The following is a 23,186-nucleotide window of genomic DNA, read 5'->3' as shown; positions in this document are numbered from 1 at the left end:
ACTATTTAATGGCTTGTAATATAAGTAGACATCAAATATGTAAATAGATAATCCCAACCATCTCCTCAGTATTCAAAAATATATCATTAAGACTTTAACATTTAATTACACGTTTCAATTCTTGCCCTGCGGTCCCAAGTATCTCTTGGGAAATGTGTTTGACAATAGGTGAGCGCTGCTTACCTTAGTAGCTTCCAACTGTGATTCCAGCGTTCCCGACTCCTCCACCATACAAGACCTAAACACAGAGTCGCAGTGAGAGAGAGCACTTATCCTATCCAGAATGGCAGGTGGGGCTTGAAATTAACAGTCCTTCTTACAGCAGTAAAATTCTCCTCTAGATATTTAACACTAGTTTTGTGTTTTGTTTGACTCTGACTCATCCTACCTAAGGCAGACGCAGGTACATCTTGGTTAGATTTTATTTCTTTATGTAGTTAATTTCTAGCCCCATTTGAAAGGCAACACGATCAGTAGCCACACTTCATGCCAAATCCAAAGCACCCACTGTATCAGACCTAATGAAATTAGAAACTTGGTGCAGTCCTGCCCCACTCCACTGTGCTCAACACACACACACACACAAACTACAGGTGATTCACTGGAGCTGTATTTGCTGGTAAGATACAAGGGCTCTAGAAAGGAGGGGAAATATGGAAAAAGACCTCTTGAAAACTACTGGTTTGGTTTAAACATGATCTTAGTATGGCAGAACCGCTACAGAACTGAAGACCTCCACTACATTGCAGTGCTGGGTGGAACGTTGCTTTTCCCTCCCCGCCTCTCCCATCCTGCGCCCAGAGAAGCTAAGGCAGCACACCACTTATCCCAGCCAGAGTTCCACGCTGAGCTGCTTGGTGTACAGCGGCACCTGACATGAGCAGGAAAAAAAATAAGACAAAAAACAAAAACCAAAAAAATCCACTGTGGTCGTGGGCTCCAAGATCCACTTCACATGGACTAGCCACAGAAAGCCTCTGAATGTTGCTTTTTTTCCTTTAGATCCTAAGCAAAGTTCAGCAGCAGTTTTTACGAACCTCTATCCTTCCAATATTTATGGTGAGAGTTCCTACCAAATGACCTGTGTACAGACAGCAAGTGTGGGCACTACGGAGATGGGCTCTTGTGTTTATGACCTTGGGGAATTTAAGTTCCTGTTGCTAAAACATTCTTGCTCCCACCAAAACTTATCCTCCTCCTAAATGCTCCTGAGCTTCTCGAGAGGAGGGTTTCAAGTGCTGAATCACCCTGTAGCAATGAAAATGCACCAAACATCTGCGTGTTTCTCACCACACGGTTAAGGCTCAGAACGCGCGTTTAAAGAGATGAAGCGCACGCCCGCAGCCCTGAGCAGGAGGCTGGGAACCCACCGTGGAAGGGCAACATCAACAGGGAAACAAACCTTCAAGCATCTCTAAGCAGTGAAAGTTAGTTAGAAGGAAAGCGAGCCTTAGAATTAAGAGTGCATTTGAAAACCAAAAGTGAGGTAAGAAAATACAAGGAAAAAAAACCTTCCAGATAGATCATCCCCAACTTCATACTGATAGACACGAATGACACGACGATATGCTATGCTAGTCAAAGAAAATAAACCAGGTAAATTCCAAAAAGGAAGAAGAAAGAACAGAGAAGAACGAACATGCCCAAACACGGCCACTGCAACGGAGCCACACTCCAAGCCGGCACCACCACCCAGCAAGCAAGCAATTACTGAATGAAGGGAAAATACTCAAAGGCTGCTTGCGTGCACACACACACAATTAACTGTTTTTGCGTAAGTTACAAAAAAAGGGGAAGAAAAGAAACACAGGCTCACAGTTAACTCATTTACTGCTTCGTTAAAGGCAACTCTCCCCTCCCCCAAGAAATCCTCCCATAGGCAACGCCAGGCAGCACACAAATAGCTGCGGCACGCTGAGAAGCGAGGTGTATGTAGGACAGCTCTGCTAATCTCGAAGCTTCTCCGAACGCTGCCTCCCCTCTAGCCAAAGGCGGCTAAGCCCAGCCAATGCCCCTTAGTTCTAAGCCTGCATTTTTAATCTATTCACGCAGAATTAAGGACAAACTCTGCCTTGCATATCAGTAGCCTTCTGGTAATTTGTTCAACAAAAGAGCTCGGCATACTGGTTTTGAACCCTGACCCCACATCTTTTAGTAAATAGCTCCTTTCTATTAGCTCGTTCTTGGATACCAGAACTAATCTGCAACATTACTCTACAAAAGAGCAGAGAATTCAGCACCCGTTCCAGGAAAATCTGCTCAGTTCCATTAAACCGTACGACAAAAATGGGGCAAATTATTTTTATCTGGTAGAAACAGCGGGACACAAGACATTGTGATCATTACAGAGCACATAAGAAGCACAGTTATCTGCAAACAATTCCACCCTTTTATTATGAAAAGTCTGCCTCTGTTTATGAGAAAGGCCCCTGCTTCCTCTCCAGCACTATACACAGGGCCAACACATCAGCCTCTGCACCAGGCTCAGAGTATTTGTTAACATTTTATATTATAGCTTGTTACAAAGCTTACATTGTGTGGCTGATTTTTAGTACTGAGCAAGTTTAGCTGGAGAGACACCCTTCTCAGAGGTTTTGGTAGTCAGAAGACATTTCTGATTTTATTCTTTCTGCTTTTTGACCAACAGTCAAGCTGGTCCTTCATCCTCATCAGGAACTATTCCTGCGGACACCAACAGGGCATTTTGTATTTCTTACATGTGCACGCATCAGACTGCCTGCAAATCCAGGCAAGTTGGGGGGTCCACATTGAAAGGTTTTGTCTGCGGCTATCAAGCTATAATTCCTTTCTGTGAAAGGAAAACCTACTCTGGAGCACAGTTATGAGGCAAGTTAAAAAAAGAGACAGTTAATATTTGAATTCCATGAAGTTTTAAGATGCACAATTTCAACAACATTTTTCATAGGATTCTTCCCTCTCCCTTGCAAAAGCCAGTCAATAACTTTAGAGCTTTAAATGTTCCAAAAACAGTTATAATGGATAGGTTTGTTTCACTAAGCAAATCTATGAATGCTGGAAAATCAGTAGTGTCAGCTGTTTCCCAAAGACAAGTGCAAATTATATTATGTTCTTCCCCACCTCATCAGATTAAGAGCATTTTCTTGTGCAAACCCCCGAGGAAAGGAAGAACAAAAGTAAGGACTTCCATGAGTGTGCCATTAGGAACCCATTAATACTTTTTTCTACTTCTGACTGGATAATAATAATGTTCTTACAGGTTTATATTTATTTAACCTACTCCAGAATCTCGTTTCATTATGTCTATGCACCTCAGCTACGGATTGCTCTTTTCAAATAAAAGGGGGTTCAGTGCAGCTTTCATAAGCAATGCAATGACAGAAGGAAACAGAGCAGAACACATCAAATTTTTAAAGATATAAAATCCGATACTAACCCATCTAGCAGGTAAGTCCTGAAGAATGTGAAGATCCAAACATCAGGCAGCAGGACAGAGACAAGACAGTGAGAGAGGGACAGAGATTCGGATGGAAGCAAACATCAAAAGTTAAAAATCATACTTATATTTCAGCATTTCATGAAGCCACATATAGAACTATTTGTGAACACAGAGACAGATAATCACAGGATTACACAAAAACTGAACTTACCTCCTCGTAATCACAAAGAATGCGCGTCAGAATTGGCTAACAGTAAAGTCTGAGCATAGCTACCTCTGTTTTCTAGAAACATGCTCTTCAGTTCACTGTAGTTCTTAGTCTTAAGATACTTTATTTCCAAAGCAGTTGTTAAATCTTTACTGCCTCTCCCTAGGCATAGATATTATTACACAGTACCACTGGAAAACCATTTATCATGTAGCCTTAAGCTTTTTTCACGGTCTTTCTCTGCTGAAGCTCCAGTGAGATTTCTAATGTAATAATCAATACAGAAGGAACGTTAACAAAAGTTACACTTCTAAGTTAAAGTGAAGTTGGCACTTTACGTGGTCAGCTTCTAGCTATTTGTTTTTTCCCCCCGGTTGTACTGCAGACTAGTTCAGGAATAACTGGAGAAGAGCCAAGTCTTGGACAACTGAATCACTGCAGGAAAATGAATTCAGAAGCAAAAACATGTTTATAGCCTTGTGTTTCACGGATTTCCTCTAACTGCTCCTCCCTCAAATCCTAGCTGCAGGAAATGAACAAGTGCTCAATAACTCAGTTTTTCAGCAGAAGACACTTACAACTTAGACTGACTTTAGAGAAGTATATATAAGATGGATACAAGTCTTATCTGAGGAATTCTCTAAGGGCAGCTCCTCCCAAGACAAACTATACCTCGTCTCCTGAATCCACTGATGGAAAGCATTAGCATGCTGAGCAAACTCCTGGCGCAATTTGTCATTCTCTTCCTGTCGTCGCTGTTCCTTCTGCAGCTCCAGTTCTCGTTCCTGAGAAACGAACAAAAATAACTTCAAATGGAGAATTAATGTGATTATCTTAATTTTGCTTTTTGTTACAGGATGAAGAGCTGCACACCAGCACAATTCTGGAGCTCAAAGCAAGGCTGAGGACTCAAAGGTTGTCTTGGATAGCTACACAAAATAATCTAAAGCTACAACACAGAATATTCCTGTTAAAGTCTTGAGAATTTGAATTCATGTAGCAGTTACATTACTGTACAGTAAGGATGTTAGCTGTATCTTACAATTAGGAAATACAGGACATGTTTTGGTTCCTTTCAAAAGGATACAAATGGAGGACTGTGAGAACAACTGAACAGCAGCACAAGTATACAGGTAATGGAAATTCTTCTTTGCTCCATTTGTGGGGTTTGGGTGTTTTTTTATTTTCTCTCCTCTAAAGTGCTGCGCTCTTCTACTGATTATCTTGGAGGGACAATTTCCAGGGAAGACTTGAAAGATCATAAGCTGTGAAAATTCTCTTTGACTTGCCTTGATGATTTTCTGCAGATTCCTCCAGGTTTCTTCGAGAGCCTCCATAGTAAACCAGGTATATGGGTTGGAGGCTACACGGAAGCTCTTGATCTGGCGATCAAGCTCAGCTAGCTGGTTGAAGTCAGCTTGGGCAGAACTGAGTGAAGAACGGAAAGCATCGTGAGCTTCTCGCAGTGCTTTGATTTCTTCTAGAGAGTTGCAGCGCACAGGATCCGTCAGGTCCTCTTCAGCGTTCTCAAACCAGCTGTTGAAGGCAGATGCCTTCTTTGCAAAAGTCAGGAATAGATCCTCAACCTTGAAAAGAGAAAACAATTCAGTTTGTTCAGTTATGCAGTAATGCACTATGTGAGATGATTTGTAGTTAACAAGAATAAATGATCATTTGCCTTTATTACTCATTTCTTGCAAGTATCTCAAAACTTATGAATAATCCCCATTTGCACAATTACTAGTTGTAAATGGAAAAAGTTGTATAAGCTGACGGTGTTGTGAGTTTTTTCAATGATGATGATTAGATTTTGGTAGCCACAAGGTCTGGGTGCTCACCTTCCTGAAATGCTCCTGGGCCTCCAAGAGTTTCTTTTTCCTGGCAGCAGAATTAGCAAGCAGCTGATTCCAGCGTTTCATCAAAGAAGCATGCCGAGCCTCAATGGCCTTTGACTGGATATGTTTGGCAGCTAGTAGCTGGTCTTTCAGTGCAGTGATGTTTGCAATTCCCTCCTGCTGGAAAGCTTGAAGTCCAGCATCGAAAGTTTCCTGTAACATTAAAAAAGAATGAACTATTTTAGATTAACCATGTAAATGCCAAATTCTTTGAATTCTTGTATATTCCAGAAGCATTCACGTGTTCTTACAAGGCTGGAAGCAGCATTAGCACTAACCTGTTTAGTGAGCAGTGTCTGTACAGAGGAAAGGTCACGTCCATAATCATCTGTCTTCAGACTATTCTCCTTCTCACCTGGGAAATGAAACAAGTAAGAACATCAACATCTCTTCTTCCCAAATCACAGAACGGTTGAGGTTGTAAAGGACTTCTGGAGATCATCTAGTTCAACCCCCCCGCTGAAGCAGGGTCACCTATAGCACATTGGACAGGATCGTGTCCAGGAGTGTTTTGAGTATCTCCAGAGAAGGAGACTCCACAACCTCTCTGGGCAACCTGTTCCAGTGCTCTGTCACCCTCATAGTAAAGAAGTTTCTCCTTATATTCAGGTGGAACTTCCTGTGTTTCAGTTTGTGCCCGTTGTCTCTTGTGTGGTTGCTGGGCACCACTGAAAACAGTCACGCCCCATCCCCTTGACACCCTCTCTTAAGGCATTTATAGACATTGATAAGATCCCCTCACAGTCATCTCTTCTTCAGGCTAAACAGGCCCAGCTCTCATAGCCTTTCCTCACAGGGGAGATGCTCCAGTGCTCTAATCATCCTCATAGCCCTACGCTGGACTCTCTCCAGTAGTTCCATGTCTCTCTTGCACTGGGAAGCCCAGAACTGGACACAGTACTCTGTTACCTCTATGCCTAATCAGGGGAAAGCTTCATGTTCTGATGAAATAATTACCCCAACAACATAAATTAAAGTATCAGGTAGAGCACTGTTGAGTACTTTGGGATTATGTCTCCTCATTACAACAGTAATTGAGAAACTACCTGAGATCTTTTGGAATGAAGGAGCATTTCAGTTCCTTTATGACAATGCACTGTGCCTCATTATAGGACATACCTATCCATGACTCTACCACATCTGCTTTCCAGTTGAACTGGAGGAAGGCAGAGTTCTCATCCAACTTGGCCTTCCTCTGAGCTGCAGCCTTCTCCAGATCTGACACCTTGCCTCTGAGGCCCTTCATCTTGGCAGTAATGTTCTCCTCATGGTGATTGTTCTACATGGCAGGAGGAAAAAAAAAAAGTTCAGGAGAAAAAAAAATCAGTTGCAAAAACTGAATAAGAATTCTTTTCAGACTGAGTTTTATTCAGACTGCAAAAGTAAGAGATAAAATAGATGACAAATCAATCCTGGGAGAAAAATGAGTCTACTTGGACATGAAAAGATCCTGGGTAGCCTTCAAAGGTTTTTCTTTATCAGTTTATATTCACCTTTTTAATGAGATCCTCTCCGTTAGCACAAACATCGTTCACTCTGTCTTTGTGTACAGTGAAGTCAGTCTCAAATGCTTCATGCTTTTTCAGCAAACCCTGCAAATACAATGCATAGAAAGTATTTTTAAAAGTAAATTTTTTTTTTTTTAAAATAAATTTTTCTAACCAAACTATTAACCTTACCTCATTAACACAACTCCCCGCTCCCCCTTTGTGGGCAAAAGATACCTAGATACAACTTCTAATACCCCTTTAAGCTAATTTTCCTTTTATCTTTGCTGTATTTCTTAGAAAAGTTGATTCTCTTCAGGAAAAGAGCTCTTCATGTAGAGATAAATTATTTCAGACTAGTGTCAAATCTTTTCCTACACACTATTTAACAAAACTTAAAGCAAATGGCAAACAAATCCAGATAAAGAAAGCTCTCTGAAGTGCTTGAATACAACTAAATGCGTGAAGTCCAGTAAGGCATGCTATGTCGTTAAAACATACTAAAAGCCTCTCCAGAGCATCTTAAGCCTCTCATCACAGTCCTGCTTCACTTGGAATGGTCCATCAAGGTCTAGCCAACAATAGTGCGATAATAACGGAAATGACAACTTTCTCCGTACCTGGATAGCAGCAAGCGTGTCCCCATAATCCTCACTAGCTACCAATGTCATTTTCTCATTAATCCAGGCTTCTTCTTCCTCAACATTTGCTACAAACTGCTGGTACTCCAGAGATTCCTCTAGGCGCTGACCTCTGTATGGGAAAGGAAAGGCAAAATTAGCCAAAGTGCTGCTTTTACACTGCTCTACCACTTTTAGATGTAAGATGTAAAAGCAAATTACAACAGCAGAGAACCTGGGAACGAACAAAGGTTCAACCCTAACATACAATCATTCACACTTCTCTCCTCCAGCAGTGCACTGCAATATCATCAGCTCTAGAAATTCTCCAGGCTACAAAAGCCTGCAGCTATATGACTGCAATGAATCATCTGCTGCCAATAGTTTCTTTCAGAAAAACATCCTGGTGGGGGATTAAGGCTAATTAATTTAAAAGCCTAGAGTTTTCAAGTGGACCAAGAAAAGGACTTATATACAAACCCTAGGCCTATTTAAAAAGACTCAGGAACTCTACTAATGAACATTATCATTAAAACTCTTCCAACAGTTGCCTAGAGCCTGTCATCAATGACAGGTGCTACTGCATGGTATTACTAATGACCTATACCTAAAAATCTGAAATTCAGTAAATTTGATTATTATAAGTTCCTGTAGCTGTTTTATTTGTATTGCATTTTACAGAAAGTTGAGTCTCACACACCGAGCAGCTGCCAACTGTTTTAACTCTTTCCAGTGATCCACAAACTGAGCCAGTCTCTGTTGTATCTCCTCCTTTCCGATTGTGTTATCATCTGAAAGCTTCTTCCCAGTATCTAAAACACCCTGAAGAACAGACAAGTACACAGTTATTAGAACATCACTTCCTCTCTTCTTGTGCATTGTAACTGATTCCTACAAATCTCTTATGGGTTTTCTTGTATCAAATCATCCTTATATAACAACAAGTGAATTTTTAATTTCTCTAGTTCAGATATATTTGTGGGTTTAGCATAGAGATAGCAAGTTTATACATGGAATAACTTCCTGCCACTTCTTTAAAAATGACTGCTTGCTGTAGCCTAACAAAGTCTTTTCTTAATCTCATGTTCTTCAGACAGTAGTAGCTACAAGGGCATCAGAATGATGCCTGTTGTCTGATACATAATCTCAATCATCTAGTACACAAATTCTGAAATATGTCTCTAAGCATATACTGACTTTTACGACAAAAGGCATTTTTTCCACTTGAAATTTTATATTTGAATCATTTATCACTAAAATACAACAAAAGATTTCTTATAGGGCCAATATAGAAATTCTTGACAGATTTTCTTTACCTGTATAGCAGGCTCATGGGCAGCTAATTCTGCTTCTAAGCGCTTGTGTTTTTTCCTAAGGTTCTGCACACCAGTTAGGTCTCTGCCGTAGTCCTCTGAGCTAACCAGCAGTTTCTTCTCTCTAAATTCAAAAGACAGATACAAAATTTGAAAATTTCTTACGCAAGTCAAACTTCACAACCAGAGCAAGCGTCTTTGTATTTATCGGAATGAGGAACATCCTAGAATACAATGACTGAGTTTAAAGGGCATTATATATTTTACAGGAAAGCAGCAGTGTAAAGCGTCAAATAAAAGTTCCTTGTATTTAGAAGTTAACAATCTTTCAAATAATTTATCACACAGAGGACATAGGATAGGGAAAAACAAACCAATCTCTGCAAATGAGGCGGTGTTTTTCACTATATACATGAATTATCAATCAACAGCAGCTGACTCCAAGCAGTACATTTAAAATAGTCTGGGGAGAAAGAAGGAAAGGCAGAAGGCCTCATACTCCTTTATGGTTGTGTGCAAAGGATAGAGTTTCTCTGTATTATGTTTCCTTTCTAAGAAAGTAGCTACCTTTGTTAAGTTTACTTGCTGTTCTTTTTTTAGAAGCATGACAAAGTAGTGCTCTAATGTGAACAACTTGTATCAGGCTCATATCTTTTTCTCCTCCCCTAAGATATTAGCACCAATATGTGCTTGTTTATTAACTACATTAAACTAAAACAACAACAACAAAAAGAAAAACTTATAAATATTTGGAATTGAAGAAGTAAGGTTCAATTTGGCATTTTCTCAAAAAGACTAGAGTCAAATTACAGTTATCTGGTCCAGTGTTAAAGCACATTAGCTTTTCAGCAAAGAGCTTTTCTTATTAGGGTCTAGCCAAAGAAAACTGTAGGTAAAAGGTCCACACAGACTAATGCTGAAGCCAATTTGAATATCGTTTTCTCTGACTGGGAGGCAAAAAATTTCTTGTGTAGGCACACGTCTGTGGAAAAGCAAGGTATAAAACCATACTACAGACTATGAATGTTGTTAGCAAGCTGATAATAAGCATGTGTCCTCATGCCAACACCTAGAACTTCCAAAATACATACTTGATCCAGGACTCCTCGTCATCCATATCGCGGAAAAACTGATGCAAACGGTGGGACTCGTTCAGCTTTGCACGGCGGGCAGCTGCCATACTCTTGATCCTCTGAAAGCGTCCATTAATAGTGTCACGTTTATCCTTTACTTGGGAAGTATCGAAAGCACTGCTTGTCATCAAGCTGTCAGCTTGACTATTCAAGTCTTTCAGACGATCCTAGAAACAACAAAAAGAGGTGTAAAGGTAAAGAGGTGTGTGAACAACACGGATCTCATTTCAGTGTTTGTTATCTCAGTACAGCAATGAAAAGCTTACTGCTGTGCAGAGCCAATTTGTATTAGGAAAACACGTTTCAACAGGTTTATGAATGCAGTCAACAGGTTTATGAATGCAGCACAGATAGAAGCAAATTTAATCTGTAGAATTTGCTGATTACTATGATTTATCTTTCAAAATTAAAAGAGAATACGGTACCTCATGAGCAGATATATCAGCTTCCAGTAACTGGTGCTTCTTCAGAAGGTTGTTAACAGATGCCAAGTCCTTCCCATAGTCTTCAGATGCCAAGAGAGCCTCCACCTTGGGGGGAGGGAGTAAAGAAAACGGGAATGGAGGATGAGTTGTGTGCTGAATCTTCACCAACACTTCAGATATAAGGCATTTAAGATTATGCAAATCAATTTTCTCCTCAATTTTCAACAACATGGACAAACCTTTGCTGCATCAACTGTTTCACTTGTCAGATATTACATAAACAGTAATATTAAAAACATCCACAAAATTTTTAGGTTTTTCAGAATTTCATAATAAATATATTTTTCAAAAAGATCGAAACTCACTTAAAGATGTACTATATTCTAGAAAATCTAAGATAAGCAAAGGGAATCTGGAATTAGAAAAAACAAATCCCACGAATGAATAATCACACTATCAGACAGTTTACCTCAGAAAGCCAGAAATCAAAGTCCTTGATTCCAGTATTGAAATTCTGTTGTTTGTTAGCTTCTTTGAGCTTCTGACTCTTCTCTGCTGACTTCTGCACCAGGAATTGCCATTGGTCAGCCAAAGCAGCTAGGCGTGCCTGTTACAAAATAGAAAAGAAAAATGCTATAAAAACAAAACAAAAAGTTCTAACAAATGCAACGCCAGAATAAGGAAAAAATTTGGCTGCTATTTCCAGGTATGCAAATTATATAGTCACTATTTCAACATTGCCTCGCTATAGTTCAGTTTAACTTTTACATTCTGATTGTAGAATCAGGAAACTTCTCTTGCTCTTAAGAATGAAGTAAAATGATTCTCCTGATTTTTATTGTACAGTCTTTTTTTCAAGGGAAAAAGCTCACAACTATCCAAACAGCTAAATCAAAGCTTAAACAAAGTAAATCTTTTTAGACTTTTTGTATTTACCTTCACAGCATCCTCACTGCCAGCACATGCTCCTCTTTCAATCAGAGAGTTCCCCATATCAATGACTCCACGGATCCGATCTGCATTGGCATGGAGCTCAGCTTCAAAGGCCTGATGTTTCTGATGTTTGCTCTGAATATGACAAAACAAAACTCTCAAGACACTGGACAAAGGGCTCCTAAGTTGTTCTCATAGTCTGACAAGAGAGCACGACTATTTATGGACAGAAGTCCGTGCATAGTCTGACCTAAAGAAGTTCTCTCTCTCTCTCTCTCTCTCAGTTAGAGTATTATTTGCTCACTCAAATAATAACTCTCTTCCATTAACCTGGCTTTGATCCAACAAATTGTCACTAAGCTGACATTTATAACTCCAGACAGTGTCTCTTGCATTTTACAGATGCTCAAAAAACATTCCTAGTATTAGGTTTAGGCATTATTCAAGTAGAAGTTTTTCATTTACATTGCCATCACCTCTAGAAAGCAGGAATTTTATTATATATATAAGCGGAAGCACAGTTGATCATGCTTTCTACTCCTGTTAGTTTTACAAGTTTCTACTTCCCTCCCTAATTAATAGGTATTGAGGAGAAAACACTGTTCCAGAACTTCTTTTCTGCACAGTTTGGTATTAGTCAAAGTGACGTGTGACCACATATCTTGAAATCCTGAATTAACAGTCAGAAAAAACACTACAAAAAACTTTTAAGTACTTGCTGAAAATTCTCCTCTGCTGAACTGAGAGCACCATGAGAACAATAGGAGCCTTGCTATGGGAGGAAATGCACAATCCTCTCTCACATATACACGCATCCATTCACTCACCAGGAAGATAACAGCAGCACAAAAATGACAAGACAGATTTTATAAGCATTAACTAGAAATGCTAGTAACACTGGACATGGGCATACAATGCCCTGAGAGAATGGAATGAAAGGAAATGTTAGATTAAAAATAAAAGATGGAAAATAGTACAACACTGGCATAAGAAATTCTGCATGAACTGCTTTATCTTGGAAACTGCTAATCCCTTGTGCTGAGATTATGAAAACATATCCTCTAAAGTTAAGTTCACCAACATGTAAAATTCAATTAAAAAGTAACACAAAGCTGCCAATTGCGTATCTCCACATAATTACTAGTGCAACAAACAAGACTTTCTTTTAAATATAAATCATTCAAATTTTTCTAAAAAGGAAAATAAAACCTGATGTACCACAGCCTAAAGTGATAAACACGGTGCTTCTCTCCTTCCTTTCTCTAGGTTGCTTCCTCCCCTCTTTCCTTTGTTCTGACTTCTCCCTCCACGTATCCTCATTTTACTCCACCAGGTCTATCACCTTTAACTGAATCCTCCACTTCTAGCAATTTTAATTTTACAAACACAAGCTGACAGAGTTGACATCACATCATGGGTTAATTATCATAACTCCTCCAACAAGGAAAAGGAGGGACCCAACTGCCAAACTTCTGAAAAAGGAGAATAGCAACCAATTTTAATACGGACTAACTACTAAAACCCCCCCAATCATTACTAATCTAATGTACCACAATTGAAACAGATCATGCAGAACACACCTGCAAAACAAATACGTAAATAAATGATGCTGAAGAGGCATTAACAAAAAAAGCCACATCCATAACACGAAGATCAATAGCTGTACCTGGATGCATGTCAATAACTATTAGCAAACAAAGAGATTGGATGAACTCATGGATGGAGCAACAGACTGCAACCAGACCTTGTGCTCACACGTAAGCTATACAAAGAAAATGAATTCACGTACCAGGGCTAGTCCAAACTACAAAACTTACCAGCAGTTTGGAAAGCTATAAAACAGATCGAGAAAAGTAGTTCAGTACATTCATACTACCTCATAAGTCAGTATTAAGACATACGCAGTAACTTACATAATTATTCTTTAATACTGAAAAATGAATGAGACCTCACATTTTAGAACATCAGACAGAGATGAGACCTGGGAACTCCATTTCCTTATTTTATTAACTAGATGCTATGAAAAAGACAGTATGTTCTCAGAGATTTCTTCAGAAAGCTTGCTGCTGTGGATCCTACATATCTTATTGACTATATACATCAACTAGTGAGTTCTATATTGGGCCTTATTTCATGCATAATGCAACTTCCACTTTCTCCTCATAAAAGGGAGACTGTGCCCAACACGATGCATTATTCTCTTATCAAGGAATAAGGATTCCTCTGAGCATATTCTTTAGAGAAAAGGTGTACTTAGTAGAGTTACAGTTTTTGTTCTGATTTTTGAGCTGAAAAACACATTTACCTGGATATTTGTAGGATCCTTATATGATTCATCACTTGCAGTTTGGAGCTTTTCACTGATCCAGGCTTCCACTTCATCCACATCACGACTGAATTGTTGGAGAGTCTGAGATTCTCCCAGCTTAGATCTCTTTTCAATCATTTGAGCTTTCAGACGAAGCCACCTGTACACAATTAAATACATGCATAACATGAAAAAATAAGATTGCACATGGCATAATGTTCAAGAGCTACAAAACTGACATCAAAGAATGTTTATTTTAGTCAGTATCTGCATCCCATCTAACAGGGTAATCAGTGCACTGACCTGTCCAGAACCTCGTTGCGTCTGTTAGCAATGACTCCTTTTGCATAATGATCAGCAGAAATCAGCTGGTCAGCAAAAGACTGCAAGACAGCAATTTTCTCTTCCTATTCAAAACAGAAGCCATTAATTAGAATTGTACTACCTTATACAAGTGATGATCAAGGTTAGGAATGGAACAAGACTTTTTTTTTTTTTTAATTAATATACATTATTGTAAATGTGAGTCTAAAGGAAGAGCACCTTCTGCAGCACTGCAGTATTCAGCTTAGGACTCCCTTTCATCTGTAGCAGCTAGGAGAGAAGTATCTTTTGGACTTCAAGATAAAGTAGTATGATCTCTCAACAAAAGCAGGCAGTTTTCTCCTAGGAGGAGCTGAAAATATACTTACCTTTTTCCATCGGAAAAAAAAAAATCCACTTCAAGTCAGTAATCGATTTAAACAAATACTTGCCATTATTTCTACACTATAGCTGTGGGCAATGAAATGCATCAATACATCCCTGTCTGCAGTAGCGACTTGTAAACTGCTGTAGGTTCTGTAGAACTAAGTATTTAGAACCATGAAGTCATACATGGTGATTAAGCACATCTTTTGTTAATAACTTGCATACGAAACACTGAACTACTTTCCCCTCGCTTTATCTATATTCCTCACCTGGACATTGATTGCTTTATCGAAATCTTCATGTTTCTTGATGAGCGCCTCCACGCTGTCTAAGGAGTCTCCTTTATCTTCTGTACTTAGGAAAGCTTCTCGGGCAGCCATCCAATTTTCAGCCTGTTCACAGTCCCGATGAAACAGCTAAGGAGAAAAAACTCCAAAGCATTAGACAGACAGACCACAAACACTACTCATCACTATGAAACAAAAATCCTTATGGAAGGAGAAATTCTTTTTCTTCTTTAAAATCCAGCAGAGTACCTGTAGTTCTAGACATTGGTCTAGCATCATTCTGCGCTGGACCCAGGCCTTCTCTAGGTCTGTGCGCTCTTGATCTAGAATATCCAGTTTTTCCTTGATCTCTGGGCTAGCATAATGTCCATGAGCCAGAAGCTGTTGTCCAAATTGTTCAAATGCCTGGAAAGTGCCAGCCCTGGCATCGATTTCAGTGCGGTGTTCCTGCAAGAGACAGAATTGATCTATTTTTAGAACTGTAAAAGGGAAGTCTCAGGAAAAAAAAAAAACCTACATCTGTTGATGTTTTTTTATAAATGCTTATATATACTTAGGATCTTTCACACACCTGGTGCCTTTCCAGTAAAGCCTCAGCTCCAGTCACATCCTTTGCAAGTTCATCTGAGGACACTAGGCTCCGGATTCCATTGATCCAAGACATAAGGTCCCTGTAAACACATATTAATAGAGATTTTTTCTTTCTCTCCATTGAAGTAAAACAGAATAGGAAAAATAGTTCCTTTTCCAACCCACCCTGGAAATATTCCTGTGGAACAGTGAACCATATACACTTCACAAGTAACATACGTGAGACCACAGGGTGTGGTCCTTACCTGAAATCACTGAGGAAACGCTGCAGGTCATGAGAATCTCCAAGCTTCTCTTTGCGCTGATCAGCACGTTTTCCCAGACTGTTCCAAGCCTGGTTCAACTCAGTACATTTTTCTTGGAGATCTTCAGCAGATTCTGGATGTGACTGGATCAGACGCTGGGCAGTCTCACCAAGAGAATTCACCTAAAATTAGAGAAAGAAGAATAAAATGAAATGAATGAAAACAAAAAAACCTCTTTTCTATAGTTAGGTCATTTCTGCTGGGTAAAGAGAAGCAGCTCTTGGTTTTGTCTCCCTTTTAATCTCACCTTGTCTCCAAGAGCTGCCAAGTCTCTCTCAAAGCCTTCATGTTTGCGCTGCAGAGCTTGCACACTGGCCAAGTCATGTCCATAATTGTCTGTATTTAATGCTTGATTTTTCTCCTCTATCCATTCTTTTGTTTCATCAGCATCTCTGATTTGAGCAAAGGGAAGGCAAAAAGAGAACCAAAATGAAAGCCATCCTAGAATCTTTGTTACCTGCCAAGTCACCTATTTCCAGAAAAGCTCAAGTATCTGACAGCGCCATTAAGTCGATTTTCCAAGATGATACAGACAAACTTTGGCAAAACAGGACAGTAGCCCAGGTCTCTCAACCCCTCAGCACTTCTATGCTTTCATGTTAACTAGCTTTTCTTTTTCTAGCAAGCACATGAAGAATTCTTGTTGCTCCACTAGCTGGTTCAACTTCTACTGAACAAGCTGGGGGTTGAAACGTGAGTTGTTTCGAATAGGTCCCAGTATGTTTCGGATCTTATAATCTATTTTATTAAGACCAAATATGACATGAACATCCCACCTGTGGAACCTCTGGACTTCATGAGCACTGCCCAGCAGCTGACTTCGTTCCTCTGCCAACTGCTGCAGAGATCTCCAGCGCTCATTCAATTCCTGCACGAAAAGAAACACTGATGTTACAAGCGTATACTTTCTAGCATTTTTGTTTAAAAAAGAAACTCTTATGTTGGGCTCACTGAAGCCTTATGATGTCAAACAGAAAAATTTACTATCCAACAACATTTTGTTCACCATGCTTTTACAACAACCCTTCTCTGAAGGTACAAAAATGTTTCAGCTTCTCCTTCAAAGAATCTTGTAAACCTGTACTTCAGCTGACCTAAAAATAGATAGTTGAAACAATGATCCCCCAGCTTTTTTCATTCTGCTGACTTCTGTAAACATATTAACAACTCCTCCTTCATCCCCATCTTTACAGGCTTTATTTCAGGGGTCTGCTAAATGTTTTTTTTTTTTTTGTTGTTGTTGTTTTGTTTTTTGTTTTTTTAAAAAAGCAATACTGGAATACTTCCTAAAAGAGCTGCACCTCAGGATTCTAGCTTATGTAAGCAAATTTCATCAAGCAGTCAATAAAATAAAAGGTCAAGACTGACCTTTAACTACAGGGGAATATCTAGCTACAGGATTTCTGGGCATTCAGTTACTCTGTTCTGCTTAACTCCACAAGAATACACAAATTCAAGTAACCTAGCAAAATAAAAGCATTGTAAGGGTTTCTCCCAGGATGGAAAAACAGATTATTAACATCCTGATACAGCATTTGCCTCTCAGGCTGTATTTCCATAATTCTTTCTATGAGTTCATCCAAAAGGATTTATAAAAAAGTTTGAGACACAAGGAGGAAAGGGAGGGTGAAACAAAGTTCTCAGCTTGTGAATTCATTTCAAAAAGCTATTCTATTACCTTGATGGAGTTAAAGGTTGCCACAGTGTGTACCATCAAGCGTGCAGACTATATGAAAAGGCAGAAATAAAAGTAGCATTAAAAGTCACATCCTACTTATGAGCGCCAAAATCAGATTCAAATGCCTTAAAAATCCATAATGACTTGGCCTATATCAACTTTACAGAACACAGGAAAAAAAGAAATACCCTAGATTTTAAGTTTCCATGGAAACTGTTGAACTCTTTAAACACTTCTTTAAAATACAGTTTTGAATACACTGTTTAATATGAAACAGAAAGTAAACAATAAGAAAATAAACATAAGTAAAAAAACAACTAAAATAATAATCTGCAATATTTAAAATAATAGACTCAAAATACTTAGTAATTTACAATATGATTATTATCTTGTGCAGTTTAAACAAAGCGAAGTGCAAATTCAAACAAGCAACAATAGCCTTAATGAGGACAGAAAAAATTAAATGCAACATTTGATATGGTGATTAAAAAATCCCCCAAAACTCAGTCCTGTGGACAGAGAACATTAATTGCCAAACTGTTCAGCTTCTGACATTTTTTTTTTCCCTTTTTCTTTGTTTGCAAAATCATCTGAACAGTTAACTCAAGCCCTTCTGGAGCACAAGATGACATTCAAAATTGGCGAAGGCTCATCAAAAAGATAACTAATTCCCTCCGATGTGCAATGTCTTTTTCTGAAAAAGATGCATTGCTTTCAAAATTCATCCCTTTGCAGACATGCACAGAGAAGAACTTACAGTGCGCTAAGTTACTATGAGACAACCACTCAATGAACATATTTATCAATGTACAGATTTAATCAAAAAAACACTTTATAAATCTTGTTGAAAAGGCTACATCTTCTACAATAATGTCAAATGAAAGCATATTCAGCTGTTTTTTCTCTATGTATACAGTTTAAAATACATGCAAGCAGTTAAGTCTAAGAGGGTGGATGTAAGACATGAAACATGGGAATGAAATTTTACAGAGGAAAGCACAGTGTTTGATAACGTCAAAAACAATCAAAATATTTTCATTCATCAATGGGTAACAGCTATTCCACTGTAAACCACCAACGAGTGGATAAAGTTTTCCTCTACTCTTGTAGAAGATGAGCTACAGATGAATGATGGAAGACAAAGACACTGCTATACATAGGGCATATTCCTTCTTATAGGAATACTGATATAAATGGCTTTGACTTTCAGGAATAAAAACATTTCTTTCTTTCTGGTCGCTAGATAAAAAGAGAATTAATGCCAAGTAAATGGGGAAGACTTTGCATCCAATGACTGCTGTAATAGTTTAAGATGTTGGCATAAAAGCTGCAGTTTGTCTTAATAGTATGGCCTCTAAGCAAAAAAGAGTCACCTTGCAGAGAAGTTTAAGAAGTCTGCCTGTATTATCAGCAATTTCTATGGCTACAGCAATTCTGCTACTGTCTCAGTTATCTTCATGACCATACCCCAAAATCGAAAGTTGAACTAAAAATCACTTTGCTTAGGTGCTTAGGTGTTAAGCAAAAGAAAAAAAAAAGAAGAAAAAGAAAAAAAGAGAGAGTGGTACCTATACGGCATCTTTAGAGACCAATAGAGAATCTGTACACAAGTACATAAAGGTGAATTCCTAGCCAATACTCCATAGGTTTTTGCAACATGCTTGTTGAAATAAAGCAAAATGAAATTCTCTAACCCTAAACCATTATCAATTCAAATGCTTGCTAAGACTAGGACACCACTTTGTCAATTTTCTTAAGGACAAAAGGAGGGCACATGAGAGGGTGCATGGTCCATGATATGCTGTAGTTCTTGGTTTATTTTCCTGTTTGGCATGCCACTAAATAACGACACCTACCTTCCAAGGAGAAGCTGTCTTAGAATCAGTTTCATCCTGTTTGAAAATGTGAAGACACAACTTTGAGCATATGAAGAAAAAAAGAGAAATCTAAAACTATAAGAAATATTAAAAATCCTTGAGATAGTTCTCCATGTTCATTCCTTGATACAGTAAATCAATTGCTGCAAATCAGCATTTGCATCATTTAGGGTTATGCTGCTCTGCGCTGGTTTTCGGGGGGGGGGGGAGGAGGAAGGTAGTGGGGAATAAATGGATCAAAGATAATCTTTTTATATCCATTCAAAGTCATTATCTAGAATGAGTTCCTTCATGGAAACGAACTACGATTATGGCTGAACTTTTACCTTGTACCTTCCCTATCATTATAATCGCCACACCATCTCAGAAATTAACACTTACCCTGGGCATCATACCATAGACCTCCTGCAATGGAAAAACAGAAGCCATTAGTTATTTTCTTCAGAATGGCTATGAAAATTTTACTGGTTTTCAGAAAGGAAGATATCAGAAGATATGCTGCCATCCTTTGAGACAGCTTCCTCTACAGATTTGTTATCAGAATGTTAACCCAAATAGTGCTCATACCACCTAAATGCGCAGCAGAAATGGGAATCCAACTACTCAATAATCTACAATAACATATCAGAGATCAAAAATAGAAAAGCTGCTTCGATATTCTGCTAATACTGGATACAATTATTTACAGAAAGAGAAACGTATGCAAAAACTCAGCAAAAAATAGTGATTAAAAAAAGCAGTTAATTAGGGGTGTTTTTTTTTCTTTCTTTTTTTTCTTTTAAGCATTATTCACATTTAACTGTGATGAAATGAAGGCGAATATTTTCAATTTACATGAAGCAAGATTAATGCATGGACTCTCCATGACTTTTAATATCATGGAAATCCTTACAGGAAAGGAAAAGAAAAAAAAAGAAGGAAGAAAAAGCTATAGATAGTGCTGTTTCCTGTAGTACTATTTAAAAAGGAAGTTCAAAAGGTAAACTTTTGATGGCCAGACTACAAGGAGCATTAAGTGCCTTGTTAGAATAACAGTAATATCAGACCAAAGAGCAGAAATGAACATCTGGATTCTTGCAGCAAATCTTTACATGAAAAAGGGGAAGACAATGGAAAAGATAGCAAAGAGGAAGAAATTCTTTTGCCTCTCGACAGCATTAGACTTAAATCAGAACGAAAGGCAGACCTGTTGTTGCACTGCTTGTACTTCATCTGCCATTAACCCTTCTGATTCCAGATCATTTGCAACCTTGTTTATCTCCTTCAGACGTGATTCATTAGCTTTTAAATCCTGCACAGAACAGCAAAATATCACAAAATGAACATTCACATTAGCAAAGCATGTGGATCAAGTTTACACAAGTAGAGGTGCCAAAAAGTACCCAGGCTGTAATATCAGGAATTTAGCCCACTTGATCTTTACAGTTACCAGTGAACATGCAACATGTGAGAACCTATACTGAGAAATCCCAGCTGTCAGTATCAAGAGATTAAAGAAACACACTATCAGTTTTCCACACACAAAATTAATTAATGATCAGCAACAGAATTAACTTTGAAACTGTCAGGGATAATAGCATTACCCAGATGAAGACTGAAAACCATCATCCATATTACTGGTTAAATAAGCTAAAAGTAAAGCAACTTAAAAAGTAATTTTATTAATACTCTCAAATACATCCAGACAAACAGACTATAAAGCAGAAAAGGAAGCTGTTTAAAAAGCAACAGTGGGGAAATGGCATTTAGATTTTAAGGTTTAAGGAGTGTCACAGTTTAAGTTCAATCACTAGCTTATTTATTTATTTTTAAAAGTATCCTCTTCTCACCTACAATATTAGGCCGGCTCAAATTGTTAGCTAACCTACAAGCTGCGGTTGTAATAATGTCCACAGAATTATCAAATCAACGGCTTTTCCAATGCAGAAGGTCAAGTGTCTCTGCATTTCAGTATGCAGCGTCTTACTAAAGTGGACAGAACAAATATATCTGCCCAAGCAATTCTTTCTCATTTATTCTAAGCACAAGGACTGCATACATTGGAAGAAGGGAAAAAAGTGATCCAACATCCAAAGACAACCAGCACTTTGAAGTAGACTATTATTTTTTCATATCTTACAAAACACTACAAATGAGAATTAAAACACACTTCGGAAGATGAATAGCTTAAATGGAGGTTATACTCTGCATAGAAGGAAACTGTTGCAAAAGAAGGCAGGTAGCTGGGAAGCATTTAGCAACCTGGAAACTGTAACCAAACTGAAGATGCCTTCAAACGTGGGTTCTTCTCTATTCTCACATGGTCCAGAATAAATAAAATACTTTGGTTTGTGTGAGAAATATGTTTCTTTTTCAAGTATACTCAGTGATGAAAGAATCATCATAGATACATAATTAGAAAATTGGAGGAGAAAAGCCTAAGATAAACATAGGTTATTCGGCATTACAACATACCTTCTGAAAATCATCAAACTTCTTCTGCAGCACCTCCACTTGCTCCAGATCAGCACCAACTTCCTCATTTGTGAGTGCAGCTTCCTTTTCATTGATCCACTGCTGAAGCTCATTAGCCTCACGGAAAAGCATAAATTTCTTGCAGCTTTTTTCTAGCATGCCTTTACGTTTTTCTCCCAGCTCAAGAAGAGAATGATACCTGGAACAAGCAGAAAAGAAAGGCAGGGGGACAGTCAGATTTATATGAGCAAAGTCACAGTAATTAAATCTGTACTGGTAGCATTAAAGATGCGAGAAATCCCTGCAAGTCTACATACTGTTCTACAGAATGATCTATTTGTATGTGATTAGGTATATGTAAACTGTAGAACTGTATTGTATGTCTTTCCCCTATACACGGGGAAGTACACTGAAACAAGACCTTCCAAATGAAAAAAAACTTCCAGTGGGCAAGGGCAAAACCTAAACCACAGCTTATTTCAGGGTATGCTCTTAAGCTGCAACAGCACTGCAGTGCAAGGTTAAATGGTACACAAGAAGCAGTGCCTACTTTCTGAGAAAGTATTTTTCTATAACATATCAAGTTTATCATGAGATTAAGATCCCCTAGGCTCACAGCTGTTGGACACCAAGTATCTCACCTAGCCATTACTCGGGGCAAAAATCTGCTGAATACTTTTCTGAGATGATACTACTCTGATAATACCAATACCTTCACATGTGTGGGAAATTCACCTACCTGATTTTACTTGTGCTGTTTTTCTATCTGTGTAATTCCCAGTATCAGTGAAACTACTCCTTGTTTACATTAGAATAAATATGAAATAACATGAATCAACACAGAAGTATAACTGCATCACTCTTAAAATGCACAAGATTAAAGTCTCCTGTTTGATCACTATCAACCAACGAGACGCAGACAATCCTGCAAGATATTTCTAAAGCTACTGGCTTAAAAAGCCAACAGAATTTTTGCAGTTATTATTGATATTAAATTACAAATCTCATTAGCATTACAAGCATAATGCCTATTTTTAAAGAATCTGCGCTCAAAAAAGCCACCCTTAACACTCATTATCACCATATGTTAAGTCTTCTGGAAGATGAAAAATTCTAGCTGCACTTACATGCTTTTTACATACTGAATCAGATTGTAGGTTGATCTAGTACAGTGAGTAACTGCAGCAACTAATTCTCTTTATTAAGCCATGAAGATGATGTCCATTTTGAGGTTATTAAATCAGTTAATACAAGACATTGCTGAGACACCTCAAATGGGGAAAGGGCAGCTGTACAATGTTTTCACTTGTCACCTTAGAGCACACAGGTAGTCAGTCACACCTCCCGATTAGAAGAGGTAGCATTTTCCTAACCCCTTACTCAGAGGTGATAGTCTGTTGAAGAAAAGCCTTTATGCCTTGGACAAGAGTGTCTATACATGAAACTGATAATTAGCTCTAGGTCTTTCCATGAAGTGGTCTTCATGGTTTCCTTTCAATTCCTGAAATTAAGACCAAATAGAAAGGAACTAGGAATCTTTCCATATTAGGTTTGAATGGAAGCA

The 23,186-nt window shown here is 38.4% G+C and overlaps 1 protein-coding gene across 1 annotated transcript in view; it reads right to left on the bottom strand.

The window, feature by feature from the left end:
- Window positions 1-23,186, bottom strand: part of SPTAN1 (spectrin alpha, non-erythrocytic 1) — a 52,938-nt gene that overhangs the window by 3,248 nt on the left and 26,504 nt on the right. Inside the window, exons 25-53 of the mRNA XM_062591339.1 lie at window positions 21,623-21,821; window positions 20,355-20,459; window positions 19,550-19,573; window positions 19,148-19,183; window positions 17,292-17,339; window positions 16,390-16,481; window positions 15,861-16,005; window positions 15,554-15,735; window positions 15,289-15,388; window positions 14,967-15,164; window positions 14,700-14,846; window positions 14,044-14,147; window positions 13,738-13,900; window positions 11,436-11,567; window positions 10,969-11,106; window positions 10,500-10,604; window positions 10,033-10,241; window positions 8,945-9,065; window positions 8,329-8,450; window positions 7,629-7,761; window positions 7,015-7,113; window positions 6,641-6,800; window positions 5,800-5,876; window positions 5,465-5,674; window positions 4,916-5,212; window positions 4,299-4,411; window positions 3,416-3,433; window positions 1,512-1,574; window positions 184-238 (exon numbers count right to left, since the gene is read on the bottom strand). Coding sequence (XP_062447323.1) covers window positions 184-238; window positions 1,512-1,574; window positions 3,416-3,433; window positions 4,299-4,411; window positions 4,916-5,212; window positions 5,465-5,674; window positions 5,800-5,876; window positions 6,641-6,800; window positions 7,015-7,113; window positions 7,629-7,761; window positions 8,329-8,450; window positions 8,945-9,065; window positions 10,033-10,241; window positions 10,500-10,604; window positions 10,969-11,106; window positions 11,436-11,567; window positions 13,738-13,900; window positions 14,044-14,147; window positions 14,700-14,846; window positions 14,967-15,164; window positions 15,289-15,388; window positions 15,554-15,735; window positions 15,861-16,005; window positions 16,390-16,481; window positions 17,292-17,339; window positions 19,148-19,183; window positions 19,550-19,573; window positions 20,355-20,459; window positions 21,623-21,821 — 3,595 coding nt within the window. The remainder of the gene's footprint in view (window positions 1-183; window positions 239-1,511; window positions 1,575-3,415; window positions 3,434-4,298; window positions 4,412-4,915; window positions 5,213-5,464; window positions 5,675-5,799; window positions 5,877-6,640; window positions 6,801-7,014; window positions 7,114-7,628; window positions 7,762-8,328; window positions 8,451-8,944; window positions 9,066-10,032; window positions 10,242-10,499; window positions 10,605-10,968; window positions 11,107-11,435; window positions 11,568-13,737; window positions 13,901-14,043; window positions 14,148-14,699; window positions 14,847-14,966; window positions 15,165-15,288; window positions 15,389-15,553; window positions 15,736-15,860; window positions 16,006-16,389; window positions 16,482-17,291; window positions 17,340-19,147; window positions 19,184-19,549; window positions 19,574-20,354; window positions 20,460-21,622; window positions 21,822-23,186) is intronic.

This window comes from Rhea pennata, chromosome 18, assembly GCF_028389875.1.
Source record: "Rhea pennata isolate bPtePen1 chromosome 18, bPtePen1.pri, whole genome shotgun sequence".
NCBI classification, from domain to species: domain Eukaryota; kingdom Metazoa; phylum Chordata; class Aves; order Rheiformes; family Rheidae; genus Rhea; species Rhea pennata.
This window is presented reverse-complemented; position numbering and strand designations above follow the sequence as displayed.